The sequence below is a fragment of the Typopeltis vanoorti genome, chromosome 9 (genome assembly GCF_054136105.1).
Source record: "Typopeltis vanoorti isolate ZY-2024b chromosome 9, IOZ_Tvanoo_1.0, whole genome shotgun sequence".
Taxonomy (NCBI): Eukaryota; Metazoa; Arthropoda; class Arachnida; order Uropygi; family Thelyphonidae; genus Typopeltis; species Typopeltis vanoorti.
In genome coordinates, this window is record NC_143557.1 from 10758504 (window position 1) to 10776264 (window position 17761).

At 34.3% G+C, this 17761-nt stretch overlaps 1 protein-coding gene across 1 annotated transcript in view; it reads right to left on the reverse strand.

The window, feature by feature from the left end:
• The window catches only part of Usp7 (Ubiquitin-specific protease 7), a 747694-nt gene that overhangs the window by 132183 nt on the left and 597750 nt on the right, over positions 1 to 17761 (reverse strand). Inside the window, exon 27 of the mRNA XM_090397965.1 lies at positions 3943 to 4046. Within this exon, the coding sequence (XP_090254091.1) occupies positions 3943 to 4046 (104 nt within the window). The remainder of the gene's footprint in view (positions 1 to 3942; positions 4047 to 17761) is intronic.

The window sequence follows — 17761 nt, forward strand, 5'->3', positions numbered from 1 at the left end:
TTATGGGGATCGACTGAGGGAATGTGGACTGCAGAGTTTGGTGGATAGAAGGAGAGGTGATATGATCGAGACTTTTAAACTTCTGAGAAGCAGTTACAGGGTAGACATTGGAGAGTTCTGTTCTGTCACTTGGTGGAACAGCAGGAAGGAGTGATGACAAGGGGAAATCCCTGGAAGTTACGAAAGGAGGCTGTGCGTAAGAGGGTGAAGAGTGGTTTCTTTGCATGGAGGGTGGTTGAACCTTGGAATATATTGCCTGAGAGAGTGGTTGGAGTGGGGACGGTTAATGGATTCAAGGAGTGGTATGACAGACTTTGTATTTCCTAAAAACGACCTCCCACGATATGTCTTTTGACTACATGGAGGCCTGGATAATAATAATAATAATAATAATAATAATAATAATAATAATTATCAGCCATTTCTGTCTGCTGCAGGACAAAGACATGCCCCAAAGTCCTCCATTCATTCCTATCTTGAACTTTTCTATGCCACTGAGTTTTTGCCATAACTTTAATCCCCCCCCCACCAAACATCTCTAAGTCTTCCTCTGGCTGTCTTTCCATCTCCAGGATACCATTCTGATATCAACTTTGTTCATTTTTGAATGTTACTTCTTGCAATATGACTTGCCCATTGCCATTAATGGCTGTTATAATGTCTCTCATCCTAGTCTGAGCTCTGATTCAATAATTAGCTTTCTATCTTGAATGGTAATATTGAGTAATGATCTTTCCATTTTCCTCTGGGAAATCAATCCTAAACTTGTTGGTAAATTTTTTTAGTCAATGTCCATGTTTGATGTCATGGTCAGAACTATATAACTGTCGAATAGTTTTCTTTTAAAGCAGATTGGGATATTTCCTTCAAGTGCTTCTTCACATTGTTTTTCAAATGCTGAATAAGTAATGTGTAGACACAGTTGAAAATATTTAGTTAATCATTATCAGCCATTTTCTGTCTGCCGGAGGACAAAAGGCATCTCCCTGTCGAAAGTCCTCTATTCTTTCCTATCCTTGAGCTTTTCTATGCCACTGAGTTCTTGCCATCACTTTATTCAACCAAGTTGAATTCTATATATAATTTCTTCTTTACAGTCACCCTCTACTGGGATTTTCTGCCCTAAGTAAACATAAGTTGCTATATTTGTTTCCTGGTATTCCATTTGTACTGGCTTTTTGGTAATGTATTTATTATACATTATTTTTGTTTTGCCTTTGTTTATATTTAATCCTTTTTTTAAAAATACTTTCTGCATTCAATTCAGTGATCATATGTCGAAGTTCTTCTGCAGTTTCCTAAAAGAACAATATCATCAGCAAATCGTGATTTAATACTTTCTCATTTACAAAATGAGATTTTCAGAAGGAATTTGACAGTGTCGACCAGAAAGTGACATTTGCAGTGCTAGAACATGGAATTGACAGATGAAGAGAACATGAAACATTCCTCTATTTTTCCAATCTAGGTTTTTAAAATTTCTTTTAGAACTGCTGTAAATAATTTAGGTGGAATGGTATCTCCCTGTTTTATAGGAAATTTCATATATGTTCCTGATTTCAAAGATGCAGCTGAATTTTTAAAAATATGACTAAGTAATTAATGTTAGGATACAAGCGAGTCAACGAATGAATTGTGGTAGCAAGATTTCAAGCAAAAACCATTTAATATATCAACAGTCCAGCACTCACATCTGACAGCACAGGTGAGGATATTGATTTATTTTACAAAGACCTGACAGAGACAATAGAAACAATACAAAAGAAAGATGTATTAATTACAGAAGGAGAGTGGAATGCCAAAGTTGGAACAGAAAATCATGGTTGGGAAAGCGCCATGGGAAAATATGGTTTTGGAGAAAGAAACGAATGAGGTGAGAATTTGCTGTGGACCATGTGATGGTCTTTAACACAAGATTCCAGCGAAAGGAAGTGCAGAAAATGGAAAAAGAGACTCCTAAATTGGAACTAATTGCAGTGAAAAGCTATAGTCGTTAATCCTAGAGAGACTTATAAATTAAAGATACCAAGAAATTATATACTTGGTTTAATCTTTTATCGAAGTGCAAGTAAACAAAGTTTGCACCTGAAGTATTTTCAAGACTGGGGCAACTCACATAAAGAAGCTGATGACTTCATATCACTTGCATTAATATCCCATAATGCAAAGCACATATCCTTACGGGTATGTATAATGCTATGCATTATGGGAAGGGTCACTACTTGACTGGTTTCGACCATTATTGAGGTCTATTCAGTGGGAGCCTGATTCCGAATTGATATTAAGGTAATGCAGAAGTATAGTAAAACAATTTGTTTCTTTTCTTGGTTGTTTCATGATTTTTTATATTCCTGAAATAAAATTTAAATGGGTGAGTTGCAGAGAGAAATTATCTCTTATGAAATATTTTTTAAACAGATTTTTTGTAAATAATTACATTTGCACAGTTATATTTATTAAACAATATTATTGCCTTATTTATAAGACTATCATCATCAATTTCTTGACATGTATCCCCAAGGGATGTTCATTTATAAGACAACTGAATGTAATATATGAGATTTTAAAAGTTTGAGAAAACCAGATTTGTTTTAAGGTACATAAATATATTAAATAGGAATCAGAAATACTAAAATAATACCAATGGTACAAGTCTAACCTACGTTTTTTTAGGTGTGGGAATAAACAAAAATATTACAGAAAATTAAAAATTACATACATATATGTCATACATTTTTAAACATAATGCTGTAGAGAGAATGATGTGAAATATATGGAAACATATATATTTTGTCAATGATACTGACAAAAATAAAACTGCTAATGTCTTTTATTCCACAAAGCGAGTAAGCAAGGCCATTGAGTTCTAACATACTTTTCGAAGACTGGTGAACAGATAGTCTACAACCTTAGCCAGTCACAAACTATCTGGCCCACAACTATCAATAATATTGACATGGTCTTTAACATTAGAGACCATGACATTCATGATTTCTAACACTACATATTATTATTGTTTGGAAGAGTGTCGGGTTCTATGGTTGTTTTCTTGAGTTTCCACAAACTTCAACTAATCACAAAATACTTGGCCCATGACAAGCAACAATACTAATTATAATATACTGAATACGAGAAGAAAAGTGTATTATTCAGACAATGAAATGAAATGAATTCATGTAATAAAGATCTACTTAGAGATCTGTAAACCCAACAGTTTACTGTAAGGATTTTCTCTTCATGGATAACATTTTGGAGCAGGGTAATTTTCTGATACTTGCATACAGTAAAGTCCACTGAGGCAGAACAAGGTTCTTTATCTGTGAAGAGTGTTAACTTTGAGCATGAGTGAGACTCCTAAATGGAACTAATTGCCACTGGGGATGGAGTACAGCAGACAACTGTTGCCATCTCATGGTATTTATCTCTAACACTATTTATTATTGTCTGGAAGGGTGTGGGTTTTATTGTGGATTTTCTTGAGTTTCCAAGATGCAAAATCCAAGTTTCTACAAGATTTCTGTAATTTGCAAAGACTGAAGAGATATATTACAAATATTAATGTTCAATGCATGTTACCATAGATTCATATATATATATATATACACACACACACACTAGGGTGGCTCCCCCCCCCAGCGTCTAACCCCCCGAGTTCTGGGCTGGTAAGCCGGTAAGACAAAAAACGTGACATAAAAACGTTTCAAATTTCGCCTTATCTTTTTATATATAGAGAGTAGATATATCCCCCTAGTGTGTGTGTGTGTGTGTGTGTGTGTGTGTGACCTATTTAAATTGGTTTTCAGTGTAACATTACAAACATTACTCTTTATCAAAGATGTGGCCAATTCATTAACATATAAATTGAAAATTTATGATGTTAATGAAAAGGGAAAGAGGTATACCACAAACTTATGACAAAGTTTTTAAAAACATGAAAATTACCTTAGTCTTCCAGAACCACCTTCACAGAGATCAACTTGACTCTTTGCTTCTTCAAGTAGATCAGCTACACAACCATTTTTACTAGGATATAACACCAACTCCTTCTGGGAGGGAAATAATAATGCAAATAGAAAACAAAAATTGTAGCAAAACCTGTATAAAATCGATATTATTTATTCTGTTAATCTGTACATTAACAGAATGATAATACAACACCCACAAAGCAATAAGTAAAATATTTCATTATACAGTAATCCTTCAATTATCCAATTATGTTGGATCATTGACTTGCAGATTCAGTTAAATGAAAAATATAAGTAACACAGTACATTCATGTGGTGCAAGAGATCGGATGACATGCTAACATACGCTAAGGAATGGTTAACAGACAGGGTGATTATTTGAATGTACACATTTGCAGAATACTGTTAAAGGAAGAGATGATGTAGGTGTCATGAAAACTGAAGATAGAGGTGCTACAGATGTCCGGAGTAATTACATTGAAAGATTCTTAACTGAAACAAGCAGTGACAACCGTAAGAAAGCTGGAGCAGATGATATGTGACAAGAAATACTGAAAAATAAAGAGGTATAAAAAATTTACAGTGGCTACACTGCATAATTCAGGCCTGTTAACAAGGCTGTAATCCAGATGACAGGAGCAGAGCTCTCACAGTATTCATTTATAAAAGGGAAATAAAACTGAAAGTTGGAATTACAGGGGAGTTTCCCTAATGAGTGTTACTAGTAAGATTTATAAAAGCACACTTGATACTTGATTTGGTACATTTTCATATGCCTTTTCTGGAAAAGGCATATGAAAATGTACCAAAAGAAAAGCTTCAAAATGCTACAATTATATAATGTAAATGAGACATTAAATCAGTGACCCACAGTCAGTTTTAAAGTTTTAAGTGAGAAGTCTATATTGAAGGAGATACAGACAGATAAGTGTGATCAGGTGGGACGAGGGTGAACATTATCTACACTGCTATTCTTCATTTACATGGATCATATTATGAAGGAAAGTGGTATTAAACCTGAAATCAAAATCAGAGATATCCATTTCAGCTCTACACTATATGCAGATAATGTTACACTGTTAAATAAATCTGGCAGAGGTTTGCAGAAATGCCTAACTAAATTGAATAACTTGTAGTAACAAATCTGTAAGAATCAATAGAACAAGTTAAACTTTTCAGTTATTTAAGCATAAGCTTAGATGGCAATTTAAATATGAAAATAAACAGAATTAGCAACTGAATAAATATAGGAAAGTGGTATTCAATCTAATATAAAAATTGATGATGTTAATCTTAGCTCTTTACTTTATGCAAGTGATGATATCCTTCTGAATAAATCCAGCACAAGCATGCAAGATTCTCTGACTAAATTGAATAAGTCTTGTAATAAACTCTGGTATGAAAATCAGCAATAAAAACCTCAACTGTATCCTGAATGGCGAACCTATAGAACAAGTAAAACATTTCAGCTATTTAGGAACATTTTTTTTATTTATTTTTTATTATTATCCTAAGACTCCATGGAGTCAAAGACTTATCTAGGAGGTCCCTTTGTCATACATACAGCTCATCATACCTTGCCTTAAACACATTTTCTGCAGATACCACACTCTCAGGAAAATCATTCACAACTACGCATGCAAAAAATCTGCTTCTCATTCCCTTGCTCACACCCTCCGTATAAATCTTCTACGGGTGACCTCTTTTCCTTTCTTGATCTCCCAGAATTTTATCAAAAACCTCTTCAATATTAATCCTATAGCAATCCCTTACTTACTTGTACATCTCAATCACATAACCTCTCTTCCTTCTACCCACTAGGCTCTGAAAATTGCACCTTCGCAACCTTTCTTCATATTCACTATTCCAGAGATCAGAAACTATATTAGTCCATTGTCTCTGGACTCTTTCCAACATCTCTAAATCCTTTTGAAAACCAGATAACAAATCTGTGCACAGCATATGTGGCCTAAACAAGGTCTTATACAATGGGAATCTTCTTACTTCGAAAAGTCAGTGTTCTGCACATCATTCCCAGAATTTTTTGTTGTGTTGTCTCACAATTTTGGTGATGTGTCCTCTAAATTTTAGATCCTTATCCACCATCACCCCAAGATCTTTCATTTCCTCCACCTCCAATAATATATCCACACCAAGCATAAATTCTACATCCCTTCTTCATTTCCCAAATTTTACATTTCGCAACACTGAACTGGCATCCCCACTCCTGTACCCACCCACTCAATTCCATTCAAGTCTACTTGAAAGGCCATAATATCTGCTCTACTCCTCATAGTTCATCCCAACTTTGCATCATCTGCAAACAACTCAATATCCCCAGATCCAAATCTTCCCAATATCCTTAATATACAGGATAAACAGCAATGGCCATAAAACAGACCCCTGAGGCACACCACTAGTGACTTTCCTTTTCTGGGATATTGCTCCCTTAAACACAATTTGCTGACACCTAATCACATAGTCAATCTCTAATCCAATGCACTAGTCTAATATCCAACCCTATCCACTCTAGTTTGACTATCAACTTATCATGCAGTAATCTAACAAAAGCCCTTGCAAAATCTAAGTATACCCCTGTATATCCATCTCCTTTGTCCAATGAAGTAGTCACCTTAATTATTGATAATTAAGCATATTGCTACAACATGACCTCCCTTTAGCAAATCCACGCTAGCCATCAAAGATCATACCACTGTTGTCAACCCAATTCTGGATTCTGGAACTCACCAGCCTCTCCAACACTAATTACAATGATGACACACACACACAGATGGGCCTATAGTTTGATGCTTGAGATCTGTCACCTCACTTATGAAGCAGCACAATCCTGCCTTTCTTCCACTCCTTAGGAACTTGACCCAAAGTAAGACTCATATTAAAAATATGTCAAGGCAGATGTTAACTCCTTCTCATATTCCTTCAAAATACATGGTGATATATAGCATCAAGTCCCACAACCTTATTAACATAAAGTTTGCTCAATTCTTCACCTATCTCTTGCTCACTTAGTCAGTTTTTCCACATTATCCACTGCTCTCAAGCTCTCTATGATATCATATTCACAAGGATGAAAGGCCTTTATGGACTGCTCATTAAATATCTCAACTATATCCTCCACAGCAGGCATCCTTATACCATTTTCTCCAATCAATGCTATCCTCCTATAATCGTTCTTATTTTTAATGCTTATTTTCTCTGTAGCGCATGCTTAATCTCTTCATTCATCCATTTTACACCTGCCTTATTTAACCTTCTGACCCCTTGTGATAGTTCTTGAATATCATCCAAGCTGCACTGATCTCCTTTCCAGTCAACTCCACATTCCATGCTACACACAAGCTGTCTGCTGAGCTTGTAATCACCAGCCTTGCAGTTCCACATATACCCTTTCCTCACACTGTTGGCAAACAGCAAGGAAATCACTTCATGGTCACGCTCACCAACTAGAGGGTGATTTGATATCTCATTTATAATAAAATCCTCTGATGAGATGATCAAATCCAAGACCCTGAAATCCTTGTGTGCCCTCTGTTACATACTGCCTGAGGTAGTTTCCCTCAAAAACACAAGAGACTCATTTTCTTTACTGCTGGTTGCTATCATTATCCCAGTCAACAGTGCCACAATTAAAATCACCCATAATGATCACCCTTTTCTTATTTGCTTAACTAATTTGATTATACATTTCATGGTCACTACCATCCACACTATGAGGTCTGTAACAATATCATCTGACTAAGTATTTCATTCTATTCACCTCTATCTCACACCATGTCTCAAAACCTTACAGAATGAATTTTTAGTGAACATGGTAAATTAAATATGGATGTAGACAACAGAATTAGCAAAGAAGTATGATAGGAAGACATCTGAATAAATTTATATGGACTATGAGAAATTAGCCAAAAGCTAAACTAGCTGTATATATGAGTGTTCAAACCAATTTTAACTTATCGACTTGAGAGTTGGATAGAAATAAAACACTCAATCAAATGCTGGAGATCACAATTATGAGAGTTTTGAGAAAGATTAGGTAAGTAAACAGAATCATATTAGAAATGAAGATGTTAGGATGGAACATAACATCGTTAGCATTAAGGAATGTGTGAGAAAAGGTTAACAAAACAACTTTCTCCCACTTTTCAGTATGATGGGAAAAAAGAAAAAAAAAAGTCAAAAGAAGAGCAATTGATCTAGCAAGAAGTGCTTAGAAGACCAAATATAAGATTTGATAATACTAGAGTCCTGACAGATATTAGATTAATTCGAAGGAGAACTATAGATAGGAAATTAATAATGAATAACGTTTTCATGTAATACTATCATAACATCATGAACATCCTCTGATGATCCATATCAAACATTTGATGATGATCTTTTTCATGATTTTTGAAAGAATTGAGGTGAGAAAGTGGATAATGGTTTTTTATTTACCATTTAAAAGTAGTAGTAGTACTACTTTTGGAATGGAACAAAGATAGGCTTATTGCTATATAAGAAATACCAGTAATGTAAGAAAGAATGAATAGATGAAATAGCCTCAATCTACAGAACATGCTTTTAGCATCATGCTCAGATGACTTATGTGCCCAAGTTATTTAGGATTTTTCTGATCTCATTCTCTCAAAAGACTAGAGGAGACATGATACAAGTTATAATTGGTAATGTGAAGGTAATTTTGCCATTGTCATCAATAGGGGAGAGAAAGAGATGGATAGAAGAGAAGAATGATGTCAGGAGATCTGGAATCATTCTTCTGGCAAATGACAGAAGACTTATTTGTATAGGAGATGAGTTTTCTGCATACAAAATATAATCTTAAGTTGGATCAGTATGGTCTGGATATGTAAAGATTTGTCCAAGGCAATATTGCCAAACCAGGATTTGCTATTTGAAAAAATTAGGTCTTATGATATGCACTGAAAGAATAATAATTGGATGAGAAGTTATCTGACTCACAGATAAGGAAAGCAGCAATTGAGAATATCTATACATGTCCCAGGCTACATGCTCACATATAGGTGTTAGCCAAACACTTATCCCTTTTACTATATATTAATGAGTTTGAATAATATATACACAAACAATATTAATATTTCTCTTCTGAAAGATTTTAGAGTGCTTGTTGATGACATACAAATAGATGATCAGATGATCCAAAAATCATCTACTAAAAGTAAGCATAAGTTGATTGATGACATAAACTAATCATGTTGCTCAACTTAGATAAAAATATCAAGAACTGTTGATATTTTTATCAACATTAATAAATATTAAGAACGGAAATAGAAAGCAACAATTCCTTACCTTTTCTGATTATTTCATACATAATCTTCCCGATTTGTTTTTCATTTGCAGAAGACTTACTTTTACTAGAAGACGTGTCTATGTTGACATTCATCATCCATCTGACAAGAAACTTGGAGTCAATGCTTATCAACCAGGCATGTGTATTTGATCTAATGAGCACTGTTGGTATGTAAATGCAGTTATATGCAGACAGACTTTTGTTTGAATTGCTGCATTATATTCACTACAAGTTTTTCTTTTATATAGTACAATTTCAGTTTAACACAAGTTAAGAATAACAAAAAATGTATGTTATATTAACAAGCTATGCAGGGATCATATATCCATTGGCAGTATACAGCTATTAAGTATTTCATGCCAGTTGTTATAATAGGTATAATAGATCATTATTCCAATAGGGGGTGCTTAAGGGTCAAAGCTGTATAACTGAGAGGAGACCTCCACATAGCCTTTAACGGAAAGCGGAGAACCGACTAGGGCTGATGACCTAATGTCCAATCCTCACCTTCTCATGGTGCACCCTGTTGGGTATCTACTTGGATACTGAACGAACGAGGATGGGATTTAGCCGATCAAATTGTATTCTTATTGGTTAAACCAAAATAAAAAATGATGGTACAACATGACAGAATTTCATGCCGGCTGGGGCGTCGCCCAGTTAAACAAGGCCCCCGTTGTTTTCGCCAGGGAACCAGGAGAACAGCAAAAAGTCAGCTACTGGAACAAATCTGAAAACAAACCCCAACTCAACATCACCAGAGTTAAAGATCGGTACTATCAACGTAAGAAGCCTGAATGGCAAAGAAATGGAGCTAGCTGAGGAATTAGATAAGTACCAGATCGACATAATAGGGGTGACTGAAACAAAAAAGACCAAAACTGGTGAGATCTTTCTGAGCAATAAATACAAAATGTTATATTCAGGCAATGACAATCAAGGAAAAGAAGGAGTAGTCATAGTATTCAACACAAAATACGAGGCTAATCTTCTTGAATGGCAGTCAGTCTCAAGTAGAGTAATGTGGGCAAATATGAGAATGGGGAACTGGACAATGAGACTTATTTGTGCCTATGGTCCCACAGAAGGTTCTACTAAGGTAGAAGTGGAGGAGTTTTTTGAGGCTTTAGAAAAAGCAACAGACACAATGAAAAATGAAAAGTTGGTCCTTGTTGGGGATCTAAATAGCAGAGTAGGAAATGATTGTGAGACATACAAAAATCATCATCATCATCATCATACGTATCAAGGATTTAGGCGTATATGGCCTGTTCCGGCCTTAGAAGTAATCGTTGATTCGTTTAAGAGGACGTCCTGGTTTTCTTTTTCCTAATGGTTTGTACTTTAAGGCTTGTTTTGGTAATCTTTCTGTTTTCATTCTTTGAACGTGTTCCATCCATCTATGTTTATATTTTTTAATTTTTTCAATTACTGGTTCTTGGTTTAATTCTTTCATAATATCTTCGTTTCTTTTGTGATCAAATAGGTTATACTTTGCAGTTTTTCTCATAAACTTCATTTCTGCTGTTGTTAATCTTTGTTTGTCTTTTTGTTTTATTGTCCAGATTTCGCTTCCATACATTAAGACCGGTAGAGCTAAATGTATTGTATACTTTTAGCTTGGTTTGTTTTTGAACTAGGTTTGGTTTAAATATAGAGTTAATTACTCCTGTTATTTTTAAATATTTTACAATTTTTATGTTTATATCTTTTTCATTTTCATAAGTGATCATACATCCTACGTAGTTAAACGAATTCACCTGTTCTAAGATCTTGTTATCTAATACTATTTTAGTTCTTGCTGGATCTTGTCCTTTAAAGGCCATAGTTTTTGATTTTTCCGTTGATATCATCATACCATAATCTTTGGATATCTCATTTAGATTTAAAATAGCTTTCTGAAAGTTATCTTCAGAATTTGTAATTATTATTTGGTCGTCAGCAAAGAGTGTAACTGTAAGTGTAACTGTAGGTGAAAGTTTAATTCCTTGATGTAAATTTTTACTCCGTTTTATTGTTATTTCATTTAAGTAGATATTAAAAAGAGTTGCTGAGAGGGGACATTCCTGTCGGACCCCTTGGTTTATCTCTCTTGTATATGATAGCTCATGATTTAATCTTATTTGTATTTGATTATTTTCATATATACTTGTGACAACTTTTAGGATATTATTTGGTATTTGTCTTTCTTTTAATATGTTAAATAATATGTTTCTTTTAACTTTGTCAAATGCTTTTTCAAAGTCAATAAATGCAATATGTGTTTCTAAATTATATTCTCTTCTTTTCTCTATTATTAATTTTAGGCAGAAGGCTGGGTCTATACATGATCGTCCTTTTCTAAATCCATTTTGTACCTCTAGAATAAAGTTTTCGGAATATTTCATTAGTTTGTTATTTAAGATTTTGCTGTATATTTTGTAACATGAATTTAGTATACTGATACCTCTATAGTTTTTAGGGTCATCTCTATTACCTTTCTTAATACAAAATATTTTGGGAAAATTTGGAGAAAAGAGCAAAGCTAATAATAATGGCAAATATCTGTTGGATTTCTGCTCAGGACATGGACTGGTTATTACTAACACCATGTTCCAACATAAAAATGTGCACAAATTCATATGGAGTGAAGAGGCTAGGAATAAGAAAAGTCTCATTGACTATGTTATTGTTGATAGTGATGTTTTCTCCCTGGTGCAGGACACCAGAGTGTACAGAGGATTTGAAATTGGAAGTGATCACTATTTAGTCTTGAGCAGGATAAAATTGAATTTAATATTGAAAAGAATAACATGTAAGAAAGTTTTAAAGTGAATAAAAGTTGAGCAGCTCTCAGATGTGAACTGTAGACTAAACTACACAACGATTATTGAAGAAAAAATGAAAGAGTTTGAGAACAGGAATCAAACCTTGGAGATTCAGTGGCAAACTCTGAAGAAAACATTGATTGATTCTGCCAGAGAGGCATGTGATGAGGTTGTCTGTAAGGATAAAAAAATCAGAACTCCCTGGTGGACACAGGAAGTTAAACAGGCAGTGAAGGAAAAGAAGAAAGCATATCAAAAGTTCCTGTCAAATAAGTCAGCTTGTGCTCTTAGAGAATATAGAGACAAATGCAAGAATGCTAAACACTGTAAAACTAGCTAAACAAAAGTCATGGGAGGACTTTGGCAAGAATATAGAAAATAAATATCAAGAAGGTGGCAAAATATTCTGGAGGTTGTTGAAGAAGCTTAAGAATGGAGGAAAGAGTGCTGTAAAAGGAATTAGAGATGATAAAGGTGACATGAAAATGGGAGAAAAAGATATCCTTGAAGTATGGAGTAATTACTTTGAAAAACTGCTAAATGAAACAAGCAGTGATGACAGCACAGTGGTAAAAAACACTGACCAGGCATGCAGTCAGGAATACATATCCATACTTGAAGTAGAAAAAGCCATCAAAGGCTTGAAATGCGGAAAGGCAGCAGGAGTAGATGATATTCGACCAGAAATGCTGAAGTATGGTGGTATAAGAGTCTTACAGTGGCTGCACTGCATAGTTCAGAAAGCCTGGACAGTGGCACGAATTCCAGATGATTGGAGTAGAGCTTTCATTGTACCCATATATAAAAAGGGAAATAAAACTGCATGTGAGAATTACAGAGGTATTTACCTACTGAGTGTTCCTGGCAAGATCTATGCAAGTATACTTGAGAAACGGTTGAGAAGAATTGTGGAAGAAAAGCTTGGTGAAGAACAAGCTGGATTCAGGCCAAATAGAGGCTGTCAGGATCAGATCTTCACTTTACGACAAATAGTCGAGAAAGCATGGGAATATAACAAAGATCTGTATTTAAGTTTTGTCGATTTGGAAAAGGCATATGACAAGGTGCCAAGAGAGAAGCTATTCAATACGCTGCAGTTATATGTTGTCAATGGGGCATTATATCAAGCAATACTTAGTCTTTTTTGAATTGTAAGTCAGCAGTTAGAATTGAAGGAAGTACAGGAAGATGGTTTAATGTTGAATCTGGTGTGAGACAAGGATGTACATTATCCCCTCTGTTATTCATTATTTATATGGATCACATTATGAAGGAAATTGGTATTAAACATGATATCAAAACTGGAGATGTTAATGTCAGCTCTTTGCTTTATGCAGACGATGTTATACTTCTAAATAAATCTGCTACAAGTCTGCAAGATTCTCTGACTAAATTGAATAGCTGTTGTAATAGATATGGTATGAAGGTCAGCAATAAAAAGACAAAGACAATGAAAATAGGCAGAATCATTGAAAATGTCAACTGTGTTGTGAATGGAGAACCTGTGGAACAAGTAAAACATTTCAGCTATTTAGGCACGATTTTTACTGAAGATGGTAAATTAAATATAGAAATAGACAACAGAATCAGCAAAGCTGGTATGGTAGGAAGTCAATTGAATAAATTCATATGGAATAAGAGAGAAATTAGTCGGAATACTAAATTAGCTGTATACAAGACAGTATTCAAACCAGTTTTAACTTATGGATCTGAGAGCTGGGTCAGAAGTAAAACACTTGACCAAAGACTAGAGACCACAGATATGAGAGTCCTGAGAAAGATTATAGGCATGAACAGATGGCATCAATGGCAATATCATATTAAAAACGAGGATATTAGGAAAGAACTTGACATTGTCAGCATCCAGGAATGTGTTAGCAGAGCTAATCTCAGGTGGTATGGTCACTTAAATAGAATGGGTGAGGAAAGATTAGCAAAACAAGTGTTCTCTGCCAGGTTGGCAGCAAAACGACCCAGAGGAAGACCACGATATAGGTGGATTGATACGGTACAAAGTGCTTTAGACGATAGAAATATAAGATCTGATAATGTTGGAGTCTTGACAAGTAACAGACTGATTTGGAGGAAAATTGTAGATAGGAAATTAATAATGATGTAATTTTTTTCATGTAGTACTATCATATCCTGTACACCCCTTGAGGGTACATGGCAGGAATTTGATGATGATGATGATGATGATAATAGATCATTATTATACCTGGAACAACGAGGTATAATAATGATCTATTATTATAATTGGTCCACAAGCTAATGTGAGTATTACTATATTATTTAAACTGTAAATTTTTAAAAATTTATTTTTTGAAAAATATGTAATTATTTAATTGAGTGTTATGGAACATATCTCCTCACTTTCTATACAAATGTTCATCTTAATTTAATTTATTTTTTGTACACATCTAATATTTAATTTGAAGGTTACTATTTGCTTTATGTGAAAAAAACTGATGGAAATGCTCACATTCAATGTAAATATACATTTCGTGGAACAATGTGCTCTTTGTTTACAAAAAGAATTGAGTCTGATTTTCTTCATGATGAGAAGAATCTTTGTATAGACATTTTCAAGTGAAGGTGGATTAGTAGTAAGCCTCCTACTTAGACTCAAGCTTTACATCCTACACATACATAAATCTGAGAAAGAACAGATGCAATTAGCACAAAAACACTACTAGTAGGTGGCTGATAATGTAATATGGATAGTTGATTTTACAGATAGTCCTCTTGCAGTGAGTCCCTAGACTCCTTGGAGGTGTCAAATAATAATAGCATAATTTTTCTACTTCTTCCTTCTTCCCTTCTACCAAGGAAAGTGCATGCCAGTTGTAAAGAGAATTCTCTGCTCATATGATGTCAATTACTCTGCTCAAACTGGTTGTATATGAAGAACATGTGGAGCACATCCATTTCCAAAAACATGGTATGTTGGGACTAGATGATCATAGCACAAACACTGACTACTATATTAAACCACGAATATCATTTCCTTTAAGAAATCTTGTAAAGACTTTTCGTGCCTCCCAAATCTGACTATATATTAATATATTGCATTTAAAATCACAAGAACATTAAATATTTTTGTTCTTAAAATGCCTTTCATAGCTTCATAAAGAAAAATTTCTGAGTGCATTAAGGATCACAGCTCGATAACTGGGAGGAGACCTCACATAAGATTTTAAGGAATGCAGAGAACACACTGGAGGCTTCTGATCTTATGTACAATCCTAATTTTCTTGTGGTGTACTCTCTTCATAGGTACTTACCTACCCACCTGGATACTAAGCAAAATTGTATTCTGCATTGGGTTGAAACAAAACAAAATGGACTTACATAAATGTAATTGTAAATAATTTATTAGAGAAGTACCATGGTGAAATAACTAGTGTTACTGAAACAAAAAAGAGAATCTAGGCAAACTTCTGAGAAAGTTCAGTCTACCATTGAACAACAACTACAAGAACCCAAAATGACCAGAGGAAGGAAAGAAGGAGAGTGGCTAAAATAATCATAATCAGCAGCAGCCATTTTCTGTCCACTGCTGGATAAAGACCTTCCTCAAAGTTCTCCATTCACTTCTGTCCTGAGTTTTTCTATGTCACTGAATTCCAACCATCCCTTTAATCTAATCCACCCACTGTCTCTTTGGTCTAATGTAGCTCTCCTTCCATCTCTGGGATGCTATTCAGATAGCAATTTTGTCCATCTTCGAGTGTTAAATCTTCTCTGTTAAAATGTCTCTCAATTAGTCCGAGTTCTGATCCAAGTACAGCACTTTCTATCTAGAATGGTAATACAGAGTAATATCCAACATTAAACTGGAAGATAATTTTCTTGCATGGCAGGCATTATCAAGGACAAACATCAAGCTATGTGGGCAAATATTAAAATGACAAATCAGGAAATGAGTATTGGTCCTACAGAAAGTTCTACTAAAGAAGAAATAAATGAATTTTTCACATCATTAGAGAAGGCAGACATAAAAAAAGCTGGTCCTTGTTAGTGATCTAAAAAGCAGAGTACAAAATGAATAATGCATATACAGAAATGTTTAGAAAAAAATGCCAAAGATAATAACAATAAGTACATGGTGGATTTCTGTTTTCAGAACATGGACTAGTCATTACTTACACCACTTCCAAATTTAATTTTTTAAAACAAAAGAAAGAAAAACAAGTCTCACTGACTGTTATTCAGGATAATGATATCTTCAAAATAGTTCAGGACACAAGAGTAATCACCATTTATTTTTAAGCAGAAGAAAATTGAAAATCATAAGAAAAGTGCAAAAGGAAATCTTAAAAATAATCAAAGTTGAGCACCTCTCAGAGGTGAACTTAGTATATAAATATTAGTGGAAGAAAAATGAGGGAGTTTGAAAAGAATAATCAAAACCATGGAGACTCAGTGGCAAACTGAAGAAAACACAGACTAAATTATGATAAATGTGGTGAAACTGTCTGCAAGGAGAGAAAACTCAGGACTCCATAAAGAACTCAGGAAGTTATAGAGGCAGTCAAGATAAAGTAGAAAGTATATTGAAAGTTTCTAGAAAGTAAGTGAGCATGTGTTCTGAGAGAATACAGAGAAGAGTAAGAAAATGACTCAATGCATTAATTAGCTAAACAGAAATTATGGAAAAATTTGATAAGAATACACAAGATAAATATCAGGAAGGTAGTAAAATGTTCTGGAGGCAAGTCAAAAATGAAGGAAATGATAAAAGTGACATGAAAACTGAAGATAAATATATCCTGGATGTCTGGAATAATTTATTTGAAAGACTGCTGAATGAGATAAGAAGTGACAGAGCAATGGTGGAAAATATTCAAAAGAAAGGCAATGGAGGTAGAAAAACCATGTTTTCTGTCCTTGCATGCAATTTCACCATATCAATCGATGTTTTCTTCAGTCTACTATTGAGTCTACATGCTTGATTACTGTTTTCAAATTCTTTCATTTTGATTCAAATAAGATTTGTATACTAAAGTCTACAGTTCATCCCTGAAAGCTGCAACTTTCTATATTTAATACTTTCTTAGATATTTCTCCTTTCAATACAATATGCAATTGTGTTCTTCTTAAAACTAAATGATTATCATTATCTATTTCAGATCCCCATATATCCTTGTGTCCTGCAGAAGTGTGAAGATATTACTGACCTAAATAACACAGTCAATGAGACTTTTATTTCTATATTGTCTCTCCATGTAAATTTGTGTACAACATTATGGTGCACATTGTGTTAGTGATAACTAGTCCATATCCTTAGCAGAAATCCAGCAGGTATCTGGCTTTGCTCTTTTCTCCAAATCTTTGCAAAACTCTGCTGTTTTAGATCTATCATCATTTACTGTAAAATAACATCTCCTAGTTGTTATTTTGAAGAGACTCACCCATTTTTATCATCTCTGTTTACACAACATAAATTGCATTTATATGGTACTTTTAAAATTCTTCTGCCCAGTTTCCACTTCTTTTCTGTTGACATTTCTTTTGTTTATTGTGACTATCTTGAATTCTGCTTATGCCAAATTTTGGGTTTGATCCAGCATTTGACTTTTTACTGCTCGTCTTGGTTCCTTGAGAAAACATTTGGGCAGGGGAGGTAGGGCTTATTTAAGTGGATGGGTGCCTCAGCC